Source organism: Narcine bancroftii, chromosome 3 (genome assembly GCF_036971445.1).
Source record: "Narcine bancroftii isolate sNarBan1 chromosome 3, sNarBan1.hap1, whole genome shotgun sequence".
In the NCBI taxonomy this organism is placed as follows: domain Eukaryota; kingdom Metazoa; phylum Chordata; class Chondrichthyes; order Torpediniformes; family Narcinidae; genus Narcine; species Narcine bancroftii.
The window spans coordinates 365327228-365342424 of NC_091471.1; the positions used below are offsets into that span (position 1 = coordinate 365327228).

Genomic DNA, 15197 nt, shown 5'->3' on the forward strand with positions numbered 1-15197 from the left:
ATCTGCCTTTAATAATGCCACAGATGGCACCAAACCTCCTTCCTGGAGGGTTAAGGTCAGAAAGGACTTTCCTCAGGGGAAAAGGAAAATCAGTGAGCAAAAAAAATGCCGAATATCATATTAATTACATTTTCTGGGAATAGTTCATTTATGAAAATATAAATCTTTATGATGTATTAAAGAACTTGCAGTGATGCCTATTTTATTTTATATTTTAATTTAATACTCATGAGATTTGACAATCTACTGAGCGCAAATTCATTCATGTTACAGGCAAGAAATTCGGCTCAGCTGTATTATTAATGCTTTCGTTAGTCATTTTGCACTAAGTTGCTGTGCGGTCTCTTGAGGTATTGGTGCTAAGACTTAGAAATGTGAAAGTCCATGGGAAGCAATGTCAAAATAACATTATCTTGGGGACCCATGCCTCTCTCATGCAAGGCCAAGGGAAAATTATAAAAAATCAAATATTAAGCACAGAATAGGCCCATTGACCCACAATGCTGTGTCAACTAAAATAAACCTATTCAACAATAATTCTCTTATGTGAATGGGATGTTGCCTTTAAATACTGTGACGTCTGGGATTTCAGTGGAGAAATGTAATTACAGTAAATGCATCATCAAAACGCATGCAAAAAGAATAAATTTGCAAAGCAATTCTCATAATCTGGCAGGAATTCTTACGGGGAAAATTATGAATGGGCATTTCAAATTTGTTCATCTGCACACATCATTAACTCCCCATGAGCCTTGTCATAATATATTGTCCAGTTGAATTTCAGTCTCCCTTCCTGCAAATGCCTCATGAAAATTAGGTCATGAAAATTGGTCTAAACTGTAATGAAGTCTACGAGTTTAACAGTGCAGAAACAGGCCCTTCATCCCAACTTGTCCATACTGAAGAATGTGGAATGCTACCTCCCTTGTCCATAGTCTGGAAAAGAACTGGTTGAAATACCTGCAAGCTTCACAGTGTAGCGCGGCTGAGAGCATTCCAGAGCAGAGAGAGTACTACACAATTTTATTCAGTAAGAATAACACACAATAGCCTTTGGACTGAACTGGGGTTTTGGCAGGGATCTAGATAGGTGGGGATGGAGTCGGGGGAGGAGCCTGTCCTTTGAACATCACACCAGTAGTGAATTCCCTGTTCACTACACACAGAAATTAAAAAGGGAAAATAGAAATTGCCGGTGTAGAGGTGGGCAACATTGACAAAAGGTGCTGTTGGATCTTTTTACTGTTTATCCTTTCCTGCTGATAAAATGCAGAATCAATGATTGGTGTTCTATCAAGAGCAATCTGTCTTGATATCGAGGTAAACAAGAAAACCAGCAAATAGCTGGAGTCTTGTGCTGTTCAAGTGTTGGAGAAACGCCAGATCCATAGAAAGTGTGAACATCGATTGCCTTTTACTTTGTATTGATATGGCATGACCTGCTGAGTTTCTCCAGCACTTTTGTGGACTCTTGACATAAAGTTTTCCAAATAACATGAAAGAAATAACAGTTTATTGTTACGTGACTTATATTATCAACCGAGGGACCAATCAGACAGACACTGTGGAGTTGTTTCAATCTCAAAACACTCAGAACTGCTATGTTACTGACAGACTTGCACTGTTTACAAAAGAAGCACATTCAGTCCCTGAGGCATTGAGAATCTTATAAATACAAATCAGCTCATGTTCAAAAAGTATCAGGAAGAGTTCTCTGAAAACTTGTAGCCTAATTTTATTGAGATTTCTGATGATATTTTACAGCTGGCAGTGAAGTAGTGTTGGTAATTTACTCTTAAACCACTTGTAAATCTGAAGGTCGGTTTTAACTAAGAGGTTATTTGCTTCATAATGCTGCTCCAAACTCAGAAGTCAGACTTTCATGTGGAAAACAGCAGAGCAAACAAGATTTTATGATGCACCTTCTTTTGACGTGTGTTGTCACCTCCTGCCTGCCCAAGCACAGCATGGAATGCTTCAGGCACAGAATGTAATTTTTCAGTTCCCCACACAAGCACCTCCCCTGCAGAAAACTGGTGAATCAATTTGAAAGCAACTTGTGATAGTGAAGCATCTTCGTTATCCAAGGTCTTCTTTACTCCTGCAGGGAGAACGATTCCCAACTAGCGGATATGAAGTTGTCTACACTTGATATTTTACCCTCACACCCACATTTTACCTTTCTCTAAACTGTAATGAGTTTTACAACACAGAAACAGACACTTGGTCCTAACTTGTCCGTACTGACCCAAGCAGTCTGTCTAATTTCTTCCTATTTGCCTAATTTTAGCTGGTATCCCTCTAAACATCTTTAAACTTTGTAACAGTACTCTCAAGTATATTCATAAATGTCTCGTGTTTCACAGACCTATTTAGCCTTGTTAAAAAATAAGCTCTTCACAGTACATTGAATATTTTTGAAAACTGAATTTAAATAACATTACAGGGGTAAATGTCAGTCGTTCTACCCAAAAATAACAATATTCCCTAAATTTCAGCCAATACTAACCAGCCTGAATATGTATGATAAAACCTCAGTGTAACAACTGTGTGTCAGCAGGTATTGAACTATTTTTGTAATATTTCCATTTCCTTTTAAGGTAACCTTTCGGATTATCAGGAAGTCTTTTTTTTAAAAGATTTATTTTATGAAATTCTGTTCTACTTGTAAAAATTGTCACCCACACCCACACACTCTTATCACTAGACATACCCTGTGTTCAGCTCCCAAATGAACAGAAGATCAGAGGTATTAAACAGAAGTAGAATTTTATATAGCAAGCTTAAGGTTGCTTTATTACCTGTCACTTTTGACACAAAGCAAAAATATTTAGTTCCAGGTCCTGTAATTTCGACACTTTGAGTCCTGTAAGTTCATGTATGGAAAAAAAAATGACCAAAACAGTCAACATTGCCATGAATTTCACCATCCCACAACAATGTTGCTCATTTGTCTATCAAAGGTAAATTCAAACTCCTCTCTTTATAATATAGAATAAAATAAATGGTATAGCCATAAATCTTCGTTTGCGAAGCCAAGCCAAAGAAATAGAATAAAATAAACAAAGAAAGAATTTTAAAATATTTCATGATATATGTATTTAAAATTGTGCACAGTGTTTTGTGGATTAATGCTAACAGGAGATGCTCTAATTATAATTTTGCATTCATGCTATAAATTTTCTCTGGAACATAACAGCTTCCACTCAGAATCAAAATGGCAGACCCTACTGCTACCTCTCAAGGCCGTTACATGTTGATGCACATTGCATTAATTTTGTTCCACATCTCCACTTGCCCAGTGAATTCTGATGGCTTTGGTGCAATGCTGAACTCCTGGTTTTCAGTAGCATTTGCCTTCAATAGTTCCTTTGTCATTGGGGCATCCATGTAATACAGATGAAGTGCAAATTAATTAGTTTAAAGCTCATTTTCTTTCAACTCAGCCGTCACCCCCTCCAGTCAAATGTTCCTCCTGTTTCATTATTGTCTCTGTGTTTTCCATCATTTCAGCCAGTGTCAATCTTGAAATATAATGCCAAAACATTTATTCACTTCATGCCTCTTAGTTAAAAATGCACTAAGTAAATCCAAAAATAAAAATTCCTGTCAAACACATTTCCAAAGACACCAAAAATATAGTAATCTATGCAGAATTATTAATTTAATAAATTATTAGTTAATAAGTTCAAGTTTCAAGGTAGAGAACCTTGAATTGATTGTCTCTCCTCAAATAATAATTGAAATAAAAATTGTTCATCTACTGTGGAGACCTAGATGCCTAAATAGGAGATGTACATTGATCACAATATCACAATTTAAGTATCCTTTTCTAATGAATAATATTGACTGGACAATTTAGTCATTTATGTTTAACTGCAATGGACTTCCTCCCAAGAAAACAGTGATATCATCTCCAGATCAAGTGTGTGTGGATCTTCTGTCTCTTGTGGGCTTTTTTTTTCAGGCCATTAATTAAGCTAAACATCAGCTGGAAGAAGGATGGGGTACCGTTGAGGAGTGGATTGAGTGATCACCATCGGAAACTGACGCTCCTCAACCTGAAAGCACATGATGCCGGGTACTATGAATGTGAGGCCATTCTCCGAAGCAGCAGTGTTCCGTCAGTTAGTGCAGGGGCTTATTTGTTTGTGTTGGGTGAGTATCTGGTCCTGCAAAGGACATTAACATGTAGCTGTGAAACATCTTGCATCCCCTGGTGCTGAACATTTGCATCTCAAACGTGAATCAAACTGATTGGTTTCCTTTTTGTTTTTGACTACTATAACATTAAAACATAATATTGTCAAGGTGGATGATTTTTTTTAAATGAATTTTATTGTTCACACTTTTTTAAATTTAGATTCGTATATGCTTGGAAACAATTGATCAGTGACAGTGATGGCGTGCAAATTATTTTTGGAATATAATTTTATCCAATAGCTTTTTCAACCCAAAATGCTGCCTGATGGGGAAAAAAAAACTCTCTCAGACTGACAGGATGTGAAGATTGCTTTCGGACAAGCAGAGTCCATACCTTTGTGAGCTCATAGTTGGGAGATGCAAAGCAGACTTCTCCCTATGAGGAATCTATGTGGTCAGATGCGTGCTTTACACCTGATGGTTATTTTTATTTGGTAAATGGTCTTCCAATAACAGCAAAAGACATTTCATCTAGTGGCACTGTAAAATTGTAAACCTTTCTTTTCCTAATACAGCAGATATCATGGTGGAGACCAATAAATCAACATAATAAAGGAAAACAAATTTCCAATGATCACTCTCCCACTCTCTTCTATTTATATGTCATCTGTAAGAATATTAGATGGTTGACTATTATTCAGTCCTTCTCTTCCTTCAGAACATCCACAGCTGGTTCTGGAACCCAAGCGTCACATCACAGCCGAGATAGAGAAAGTGGTGGATATTCCTTGCCAGGCACAAGGTAACATCAAGAGCCAATTTACTTTTCTCAGAGAGTTAAGAGAAAGATTATATGTAGGCAACATGGATATTTAGTAAGCTAGATACTGTATAAAAAAATTTTTTTTAATCCCTGGTCTCCAGCAGCTACAGGGATTAGTAGATGCTGGATAAGCAAGTTTTCCGCTTGCTTGAGATTGCGGGTTGTGTGAATGGAGAACTAACAGCAAGACGTGCCAATTTTAAATTGCCATTTTTTTACCTATTTATTTTCTGCAATTTTTTTTCACTGGTTGCTTGAGTTTGCCAATTGTCTGAATTCCACATAATAGGGATTTTTACTGTATTTGAACAATGTCCTTATGTCTAGGTGACTATCTGGAGTCTATAATGTTGAATGAGTGTAAATGAATTCTCCTGCCGCAGATACTTTATAGGAAAGCAAAATGATAGACGTTGCAAATTTTAAAAAAAACTAATATGCAGCAGGTGAAAGCAGCATCTGTGGAGTTGATGTCATTGACACAAAACAAGGAGTGATATAGTTCCAAGTTTCCTCACTGGTTCAGAGTCATACCTCTGGCATTCAACCATTTACAAAAAAAATCACTATCTCCAGATTTCCATGTATGTGCTGGAATAGATTGACCGATTCAGAAGGCTGAATCTGCCTGTGTCCAGAAATGGGACTGAGTATTGCCAAGGTTATCCAGCATTACATTGGGGAACTGACAACAGGAAAAATTGAACAAGGTTGGCTATTTTTCTCCCAAGAACCTAACTTTTTTGCTGTGGTTTTGATGTCTTTACCTATTTAATTTTCAAAATGGCTTTTCATTTTAATTGTGATGCTATTCAAATATTTCCGAGGTTAGACATATTCAAAAGTTATTAAAATATGAGAACGCTTACAGTGGAAAAGCTTTAACCTTAGTTTTGACAGCAAGCATTTCAACACCGATGCCTCCATATTTGCCACTTCTGAAGTCATCACTGAGTATCATTTCTGGGTGGCAAGTCCGGCCGAGCAAAACTTTGACAATTCTGCATCTCCTTCTGCCTTAGTATTTCCAGTTTCTGTTTGTTTACTTCACTGGATTTCTAGATTGATGTGACTTTATTAATCAGTTTTGTGAGATGTGTTCAGAATCAGAACTTGTTATCATGAACATGACACAAAATTCAATGTTTTGCGACAGCATTACAGTGCACCTTACAAAATAAATATAAGTAGTGCAAGGAAATATCAAGGTGTGGCAGTATCTGTTGTTCATTCAGGAATCTGATGGCGGAGGGGAAGAAGCTGTCCTTGTGCCGCTGAGTGCTCATCTTTAGGCTCCTGTACCTTTTCCCCGATGGTAGCAGAGTGAAGAGGGCACGGCCTGGGTGGGGGGGGAGGGCTGTCTTCGAGGATAAGAGGCTGCTTTTTTAAGACACCGCCTCATGTCGATATCCTCGATGAAGTGAAGTCTGATGCCCATGATGTTGCAGGCCTCGTTAACAACCCTCTGGAGATTATTCTTGTCCTGAGCGGGGTCAATTTATTGTATTTCTTCTAATCCATTTTCAATGCCCAAGGATGAATCACAGCCTCCTGCACCTTGATGTAGTCTACTGAAATGTGCTATTATGGAAGTATGCATAAAGATCTCTATAATGTTTGTATCTGGGAGGAGCAGGAAATGCAAAGTGGGATGTCTTTTGAGGGATATTACATGGTGATCAGATTTCCATTGAAAGGTTAGTCCAAAGACTCTCCCCTAAAGCAGTTAAGGTGGTGTTTTGTGGTTTAGAAATAAACTGATAAACCTCCAAAAGACGACTGAATACAGTAAAATCCCCGTTATCCCGATTTCAAGCAACTGGCAAAAAAAAAGGACAGAAAATAAATTGGTAAAAATACAAGTTTAAAATTAGCATCCTCTAGAGGTCAGTTCACCAACCCACACAACACACAATCTCAAGCAACCAGCAAATTTGCTTAACCAGCATCTACCAATCCCCATAGATGCCAATACCAGGGGTTTTGGTTGCTTAGAGCTTTGAACGTTGCCAATGTGAAATAATTCAACCAAAATCTCAACCGTTTCATGTTTCTATGATTTTGTTTAATATACTGTTGTTCAGAGAAAAGAAGCCATAATCAATATAAAGGCTGCTGAACACCACTTGCTTTTTAACCACCTCTTTTCGAAGTTCTCTACTCTGCTTGCATATATTTGTTTCATGGTTTTGCATATGTAATTGCAGGTGTACCAGCACCAGTGGTGTATTGGTATAAAGATGCAATGCTGATTACAAGGTTAAGTGTGCCAAGGTACAAGGTGCTGTCCAATGGAAGCCTGCAGATCAATGGACTGATCCCTCATGACACCGGCATGTTCCAGTGCTTTGCCAGAAATGATGCTGGTGAGGTGCAGACATTCACCTATCTTGCTGTTACCAGTAAGTAAATTATATTCCAGGTTAATCCTGCTAACTTCTTTCACTTTTATGCAGGAGACTTGTGAATTGAGTGTTTCAATTTCAATTTTTTTTATTTTATTGACCACACAGTGAAAGCTGATGAAACACATCCATCCCAATTACACTCAATTAACCGACAACCCTGTACTTTATTTGGAGGGTGGAAGGAACTGGGAGCACCTGAGTAAAACTTGCCCAGGTCACGAGGAGAACATAGAAACTCTTGACCGACCCAGTGCCAGATTCGAAATCAGTCGCTGGCACTGCAATAGCGTCGTGTAAACCGATACACTAACGGAGCCATCCAACTGAGTTTCCAATCACAGTTTTCTTTAACTTTACAAGGAACCTTTTTGAGCAAATGACTTGCTATGGTTGTACAAATGACAAATATAAAATAGGAATGATGTTCACACAGCACAAGAACAACATTTGATTTGGAAAAGTAACTTTTTTGCACATCAGTACATTTGGAGCATTTATTTTCTGCAGAAATGAAAGGAATCACTTGTGTGTGAAGCCTTTAAGGCTAGCGTGAGAATACATGGATGTAAATAGATTTATTGCTTTAGTTGGGGAAAAGCAGAGTGCCATTCTTGTATCATATCAACATTTGTTCCTCCATCACTCACTGCCAACGTAGAGTCGATTGATATTTGATTTTTTTTTACTGTCTGCTGAGTGACCAAAGCAGTTGCAGTCCTGTTTTGTTTTCCTTAAAGTCTTTATTAACACAATGACATCAACTCAATACCAAACCAAAATCAAGTCATTCAAAGCATTAATTACGGGACAACTATATTAAAATACTGCCATCCCTATCTCAGATGCGGTGTACTCCCTGCGGCATCCAGTGCCTCCAGAACACCTCTATTGATCCCCATTGTTTTAAGGACATTGGGGCTTGACTCTGTCCCCGTAAGGTGCTTAGCCCATCATTTCAGGTGGAGCCCTGAACCTGCTCACTTCTACGGATCACAAATTTTGCCAGGCCTTGGAGCAAGGCTACCAGTACATTCTATCCATTATAGTCCTGACAGAAGTAAATACCTAATGCATAGATCTTTGAAGTGCTCTGGGACATCTGATTTGCATGAAGATATTGGATAAAGACAGATACCTGGATCTTCCCATTTGCTTGCAATGTTGATTCTAGATGCACTTGGAAGTTCCTTTTGAATCTGCTTGGGAAGTGGAGTGATATAATTTTATTGGGTATTCTCAAAACAGCTGCTACTTTGGCCCAGAGCCCTATTCAGATAGTTGCTTCAATTAACTCCTCAATTAACTTCTCCTCCCTCTTCTACCCATTAATCTCCCCTTGCCCCACCCCCCACTTCTTCATCTACAACTCCTTATCGTGGCCTAACTCTGGAGCATGCTCCCCAACTTGAGTCCTGAATGGTCCAAGCCTGACCCATAGCCAAGCTGACCTCACCCTGAACCAAGGTGCCAAGCCAGTGCTCCCTTTCCTGCCCTCTGCACCCCAGACCCAATGCTGATCCTGGATATAAAAGACTTCTCCTTCTCCACAGGAGAGGGTGGTCAGTGAGCAGCATTCAGTCGCGCAAATGTTTTGGATCTTGGGTGCTTCTGTGTTCTGCTGCAATATCACAACCAATACAGGCATTGCTGCAAAGTACCAAGACTATTTCACGCACCTCCTGAACTCCAGTGGACCTCAATTTATTCATTTTATTTTTCATATATCACAAGATTTGCAATATTTTATTCCATTCAGTAAAAGCAGTGCGTTTACCACTGTGTCTTGATAGAAAAGCAAGTTATTTTAACTGCTGAGAAAGGTGTTTCTATTTGCAAAATATAGTATGAAAGAAGGTTTTATAAACATTTTATGATTTTATTCTTATTTCAGAATTTCACAAGTAAGGATAGAATTCTCAATGCCAGTTTAATGGGCGAGAACCTGGTTGAAAATCAACGGTTTCAGAGTTCATATCAGAATGTGATTCTGACACAAATTTTTTAATAATTTCAAACGAACTCTTTCACGATCACTAACTGCCTCACCAGTGGAAAAACAACATGGTGGCTTAAGCTTTACATTTGTAGTTTGTAAATAAAAGTGACATTTGCAAATTGGTTTCCGATTCAGAAACCGATAGATGTTCATTGTTTTTGTCCATCCAAATTCATCATTGCTGGCATCAGCAATGTTCAAAGCTTTAGCCAATGTAGATTAGGCTGACATGAATATTCCAAGCTCGTGGTGTGGCCCAAAAGTCTTTGCTGTCCATTTCCTAATGATATGGGTGAGATTGTCTGTTCAGCACTATGGAAATTCCAACAAGGTCGGGCTCTATCTCACTCACAGGATGAGATTTTGTTCTTATTTCATCATCATTCCGGTTTCCACCTTATCTGAAGTGATTTTCCTGAAGATCTAACAAGGACATCTTCTCACTTGACATGTTTACTGTGATTAGTTTGCAAAGGTTAGTCCTCCCTCTACAAGAATGTCCAGGGCTGAGGAGGCCAGCTGTGAGCAGGCAAACAAACTGAGGGCAGCAGAGAAACTAACACCAGTGGAGAGACTAGCAGGAGGAAACCACCTTAATTTCATTGGGCTACCATTAGAAACTGCACAAAATGGCTGTGATAATGTTCTGATTTGCCTCATACTCATTGCTGGTCCAAATGGAACCTTCTCCCAAAACATTGTTGTAATACGCACAAAGAACATTGGTCTCATGTGACCTTTCTTAAATGGGCACACATCCAACATTTCATGAGTCACAGGGTTACACCTGCTGTTGCAATTTAGTGTACAATTTTCTTCTAGTGCCCAGTTGAGAAGATTCTGCCTCCCAGCCCAGTAATCCCAAACCTGACACTGAAAAGAGTGGAATTAAAAAAGTAACTTCTCAGCAAATCTATTGATAAGTTGAGGAAAGAAGAACAAGTAATCCTTCTGATTTCCACAATCTACAGTACGTTGATTTTTATTAGAAACAATGGCACATGTCTGCAGTAATCCAATCCAATGTCTTGTGAAAATAGTCTAATTTTTCCAGTGATGGCCTCTGCACAAAAATACTTTCAAATAAAATTAATGGTCTCAGAAAGTAAATTACTCAATGATACTTTTATTAAATAACAGGGAATAAAATATTGGGTTTGGTTGTTACAGGTATTCCTCCCAATATTACCAGGGGACCATCGGACAGCACAGTAATCGATGGGCTCTCGGTTATCCTTTCATGTGAAACGTCGGGAGCACCAAGACCAGCTATCACTTGGCAGAGGGGCAAGTATTAAAAATGACTACCGTTGTTTGTGATAAAAGCGCAAAAATGCTGGAGGGACACTTTCTTGCAGCATCCATAAGAGGTAAAGATTTAAAACCAACCTTTCTTGAACTTGAAGGGGCTCCGGCCCGAAACATCAGTCATATATGTTGACCTCTGATAGACGCTGCAAGACCCCCAGCACTTCTGTGTTTTTACTACATTCACAGCATCTCCAGACTTTCATGTTTCATGCATGTTTGCTTGTGACATTTTTTATGATTAAGCCTTTTTAATCAGTCGATGCTGTTGACTTCTGCACCTCATGATGATACATGATGAATTGGCTACTTCCAGTTTCTCAGAATTTATGAAAACATGTATATTTGGTTCATGGATGAGGCTGTTTTGGAGGATCTATTTTGTTTAGAGCAGGAAATTGGCCTGACCACTCCAGGTAGACTTGATGCGTCTATTAATCATTTCCAAGCCCAAGAACCACAAATGGTATCACCCTTTGTTGAAAGCAGCCAGGAACTCTCCTCTCAAATAGGGTGAAAAGTCAAGGACTACAGTCCTGATATCCAGTGATTTCAAGGCTATTTGCAAGCCTCATGTGCCATGCCTCATCTGAGTAACCCTCTGACCGGGAAAGGTTTGAAGCTCGTATTTATCACAAGATGGTGCTGGTTGGCATGCATTGTTTTTATATTAGGAGTTTTCTGCAGAATGAGGACAATTTTTCATATTTGTGTTTCTCTCAGAAGATTCTCCCTCAATTCTGCATCTTAAATTCTCCATGCACTCTCCTTGCAGATCAAGGAGCCCATCAGAGTTACAAAATAATAATTTCCAGCCAGCAACTTCAGTTCATTTTGTGTTGATGGTCTCTCCATTCAGACATCCACTGAAAAACTTGAGTCGTCCACCATAAGCACACGTGGGGGAAAAAAAAATCCAAACTAATTCAAGGCTTTTTAAATGAATGCTTAGATTGTGTTTTGTTTTAACGTTCAACTAAATTTTTTTCAGTTCCTGTCACCAGAACTGACAATAATACAGTTTTACATACTGGTCATTAGTATTTTCTATTGCGTTTCCCAAAATGACCATTAATCTGCTATATTTTTCTTCACGTTTAAACTAATGAATGGGCAGCAACATCTCCTCCATGATCACACTCGCCACCAGGACTCCACAAATATGTGTTCTAAGCCCTCTGCTATACTCGCTCTATACCCATCACTGAGCAGCCAAATACCAGTCAACCCCATCTTCAACACCTCAGTCCTAGGGCAAATATCAACTAAGAGTCATCTCCACCCTAAATCTACTACTTTAATCTTGAGGCTATAATCCACTAGGCCTAGAGGAGGAACTGCTTTTCCCAGAGGGTGGAATTCACTGCCCATTGTAACAGTGGATTCAGTGAATATATTTAAGACGAGGTTGGATAGGTTTTTACAAAGTAGAGGATTTTAAGGGATATTGGGTAAAGACGGGTCGGAGGAGATGAGCTGATCTTCAGATCAACCATGAACTCGCTGAATAGCAGAGCAGATTCGATGGGCTGGATGGCCTTCTCTTTCTCCTATTTCTTATGTTCTTACGAATGTCCAGTGACATGATCTTTCAATGTCTAATACCGAGTCCTACTTATTTTCTGCACTTCCCACGTCACCCTCATTTACTGACTGAAGAAAATGGTCTGCTTCTTTAACAAATTATTTTTTTCCTGCTCTGCTGATCTAACATCAGGACTCTTTTAAATGTAGGTTGCAATTTCAAATCTCTTGGTTATCTGAAAGATGAGAATCCAATAATCTCTTTGTTTTCGCAAACAGGAGAGAAAGTGCTCGCTAGTGGGTCTGTCCAGTTACCTCGATTCACATTATTGGAATCTGGTAGTCTCCTCATCAGTCCATCTCACATCTCAGATGCAGGGAGTTACACATGCCTAGCTACAAATTCTCGAGGAGTAGACGAGGCTTCTGGAGATCTCATTGTGTGGGGTAAGATCTCCTATTGCTTACAGATCTGAATTCTCTCCAATTATTAATAATCCATTCTACGTTAGCAACTGTTGGAAACTGGAACAAAGCAATTGTTAATCCCATCTTCAAAACAGATCTCTTCCATTTCCCTCTTTGGTTCATTGGTATCAGAGTACAGCTGTGATGTGAATACAATGGAGACCAAAAGCAGATTATTTCAAACAAAGCAATCTCATTTTGCTTTGCTGTACAGGCCAGCTGTGGAATTTGAGCAACGGGAATGTTTATTTTTTTTTATAATCAGTCTATTCTGTATATGCAAAGTAGATATGGTTAGCATTGCACATGAGCCGATGTGAATAATGAACGTTCATGCTAATAATGAACTCATGAGCCATTTAATTCATTGTGGGGTTTACTTTGCAATTTTGATTGAAGTCTTTCCACTTGGCTTCGTCTCATTGCTAAACAGATTTGGGTGTGTTGCAATGGCAACATTTAGCCTCAAGCCCGCAGCCTGGAACACAATATTATTGAATTACTTGGCATCTGTTAAGGCCAGAAGCTGACTTTGAAAGACATTATACCTGCGTTGGAGCAATGTGTACTGTTGAAAAATAAGACATTCAAGCCAGAAGGGGACAATGAGAAGGGTCATAAGACTTATTTCACTCATTAGTACATGAAAGGAAGACCTGACAATTAGTCTTGCAGTAAGAAAATGAGAAAGTGGTGTAGAAAAAACAAACAATGCTACATATCATGAGATGGTAAGTTACATCAGTTTCTTGGTACCCAAAGTCCACTGATCAGTCGGAAGTTAAATATTGAAATCTTCATTAGATTTAACATCTTCAGCCCTTTTCTTGAAAACAAGTCCCAACTTCCCAGTTTAATTATTTGTGCATTTTCAGGTTTCATTGGATTTATTCTAATTTTAAAATAATTCAATTTTCCTCTGGAATCCCCTTCCGGAGTTAACAATTTCTCTGTCCAATCAAATCTCTATTTTAGAAATCATAATGTGATCGTTTCACAATTCCCTATGAAAGGGAATGAAACCAGATTTAAATTCTTAAGTTTTCTTTTCTTCTCTGGTTATCTGTGTTGTACCCCTTTTCAGGCCTAAGATGACTCCCTGAGATCGTAAGCCTAAACTTTTCAGATGTTCTCACCATGGGGGTCTGAGCAAAGTTCAGTGCAGCTACTGATGAACACCCTAGAAGATCCAGGAGCATTTTTATCTAGTATATTGTACTAGATAAATCATGTTACTGTGACGGAGCAGACTTAAGAGCTACATAGGAGACTACAGATGCTGAAATCTGGAGCTAAACACAATCTGATGGAGGAACCCAACAGGTCAAGGGTCATCAGTGGGAGAAGAAGAATGGTTGATGTTTCAAGCCAAAACCCTACAAAACATTGACCATTTTTCTCCCAATGATGCTGCTTGACCCACTGAATCACTCCTGCAGATTGTGTTTGGCCAGGCTGAGGAGAACACGTGGCCTACTTGTCTTTCTGTTTAGAATATTTTTATGATAGCTTTTGATATGGACATAAATCAGCATGACCGCAATAGAATATTTGTACTTCAATGTTACAACCACCTTCACTGTTATTCCATTCAGACGAGACATCCCCTCTCCTCCAGAAACCATAACTCAAATCTTCACTCCAACATCTCCACTAATGCCCATTCTTTGACTCAGAACACCTTAGGAAATGCAACACTACCATTTTTGCTGTTTCTTCCCACCGTACTGCGATCTAAACAGTCGATCCAAGTAAAGAGGCAATTTCCCTGAACTTCTAAATTAGTGAACATCATGTAGTGTTCTCAATGTTCTCTCTATAATGGAGAAACTAAACGCAGATTGGATTAGCACTTTGCTTAGTCCAAGAGCTGACATTCATTCCTCATTTACTATTACAAACCCTTTCATTCCCAGCATCATTCTAGTAAATCTTCTCTGAGCCCTCTCCAATGCTAGCACATCATTTATCAAATAAGGTTGTGACATTGATGTACAAATATTCTATCGTGGTCATGCTGATTTGTGTCCATATCAATTCGATGGAGTAAAGAAGGATGAGGGAGCACCTCAGAGACATTTTGAAAGCTGAAAGGCCTGGACAGAGTAAATGTGGCAAAGTTGTTTCCCATGGTAGGGGAGTCTTGGAAATGACCATTAATCTGCTATATTTTTCTTCACATTTAAACTAATGAATGGGCAGCTACATCTCCTCCATGATCACACTCGCCACCCGCACTCCACAAATATGTGTTCTAAGCCCTCTGCTATACTCGCTCTATACCCATCACTGAGCAGCCAATTGGACATGGGGCCACAATTTCAGGATAAAAGGGTGTCAATTTAAAATAGAAATGTAGAGAAATTTCTTTAGCCAGAGGATTGTGAGTCTGTGGAACTTTTTGCCACAGGCAGCAGTGGAAGCAAGGTCGTTGGGTGCATTCAAGACAGAAATTGATAGGTGTTTGATTAGTTAGGGCATCAAGGGTTACAGAGCGAAGGCTGTGGAGTGGGGCTGAGTGATAAGG

At 39.0% G+C, this 15197-nt stretch overlaps 1 protein-coding gene across 2 annotated transcripts in view; it reads left to right on the plus strand.

Annotated features, from left to right (window-relative positions):
* The window catches only part of sdk2b (sidekick cell adhesion molecule 2b), a 662520-nt gene that overhangs the window by 421466 nt on the left and 225857 nt on the right, over positions 1–15197 (plus strand). Inside the window, exons 7-11 of one of the 2 annotated variants that reach the window (XM_069930148.1) lie at positions 3968–4158; positions 4862–4945; positions 7174–7368; positions 10541–10657; positions 12482–12649. In XM_069930148.1, the coding sequence (XP_069786249.1) occupies positions 3968–4158; positions 4862–4945; positions 7174–7368; positions 10541–10657; positions 12482–12649 (755 nt within the window). Of the gene's footprint in view, positions 1–3967; positions 4159–4861; positions 4946–7173; positions 7369–10540; positions 10658–12481; positions 12650–15197 lie in introns of those variants that run through there. The other variant, XM_069930147.1, reaches the window with a different exon arrangement.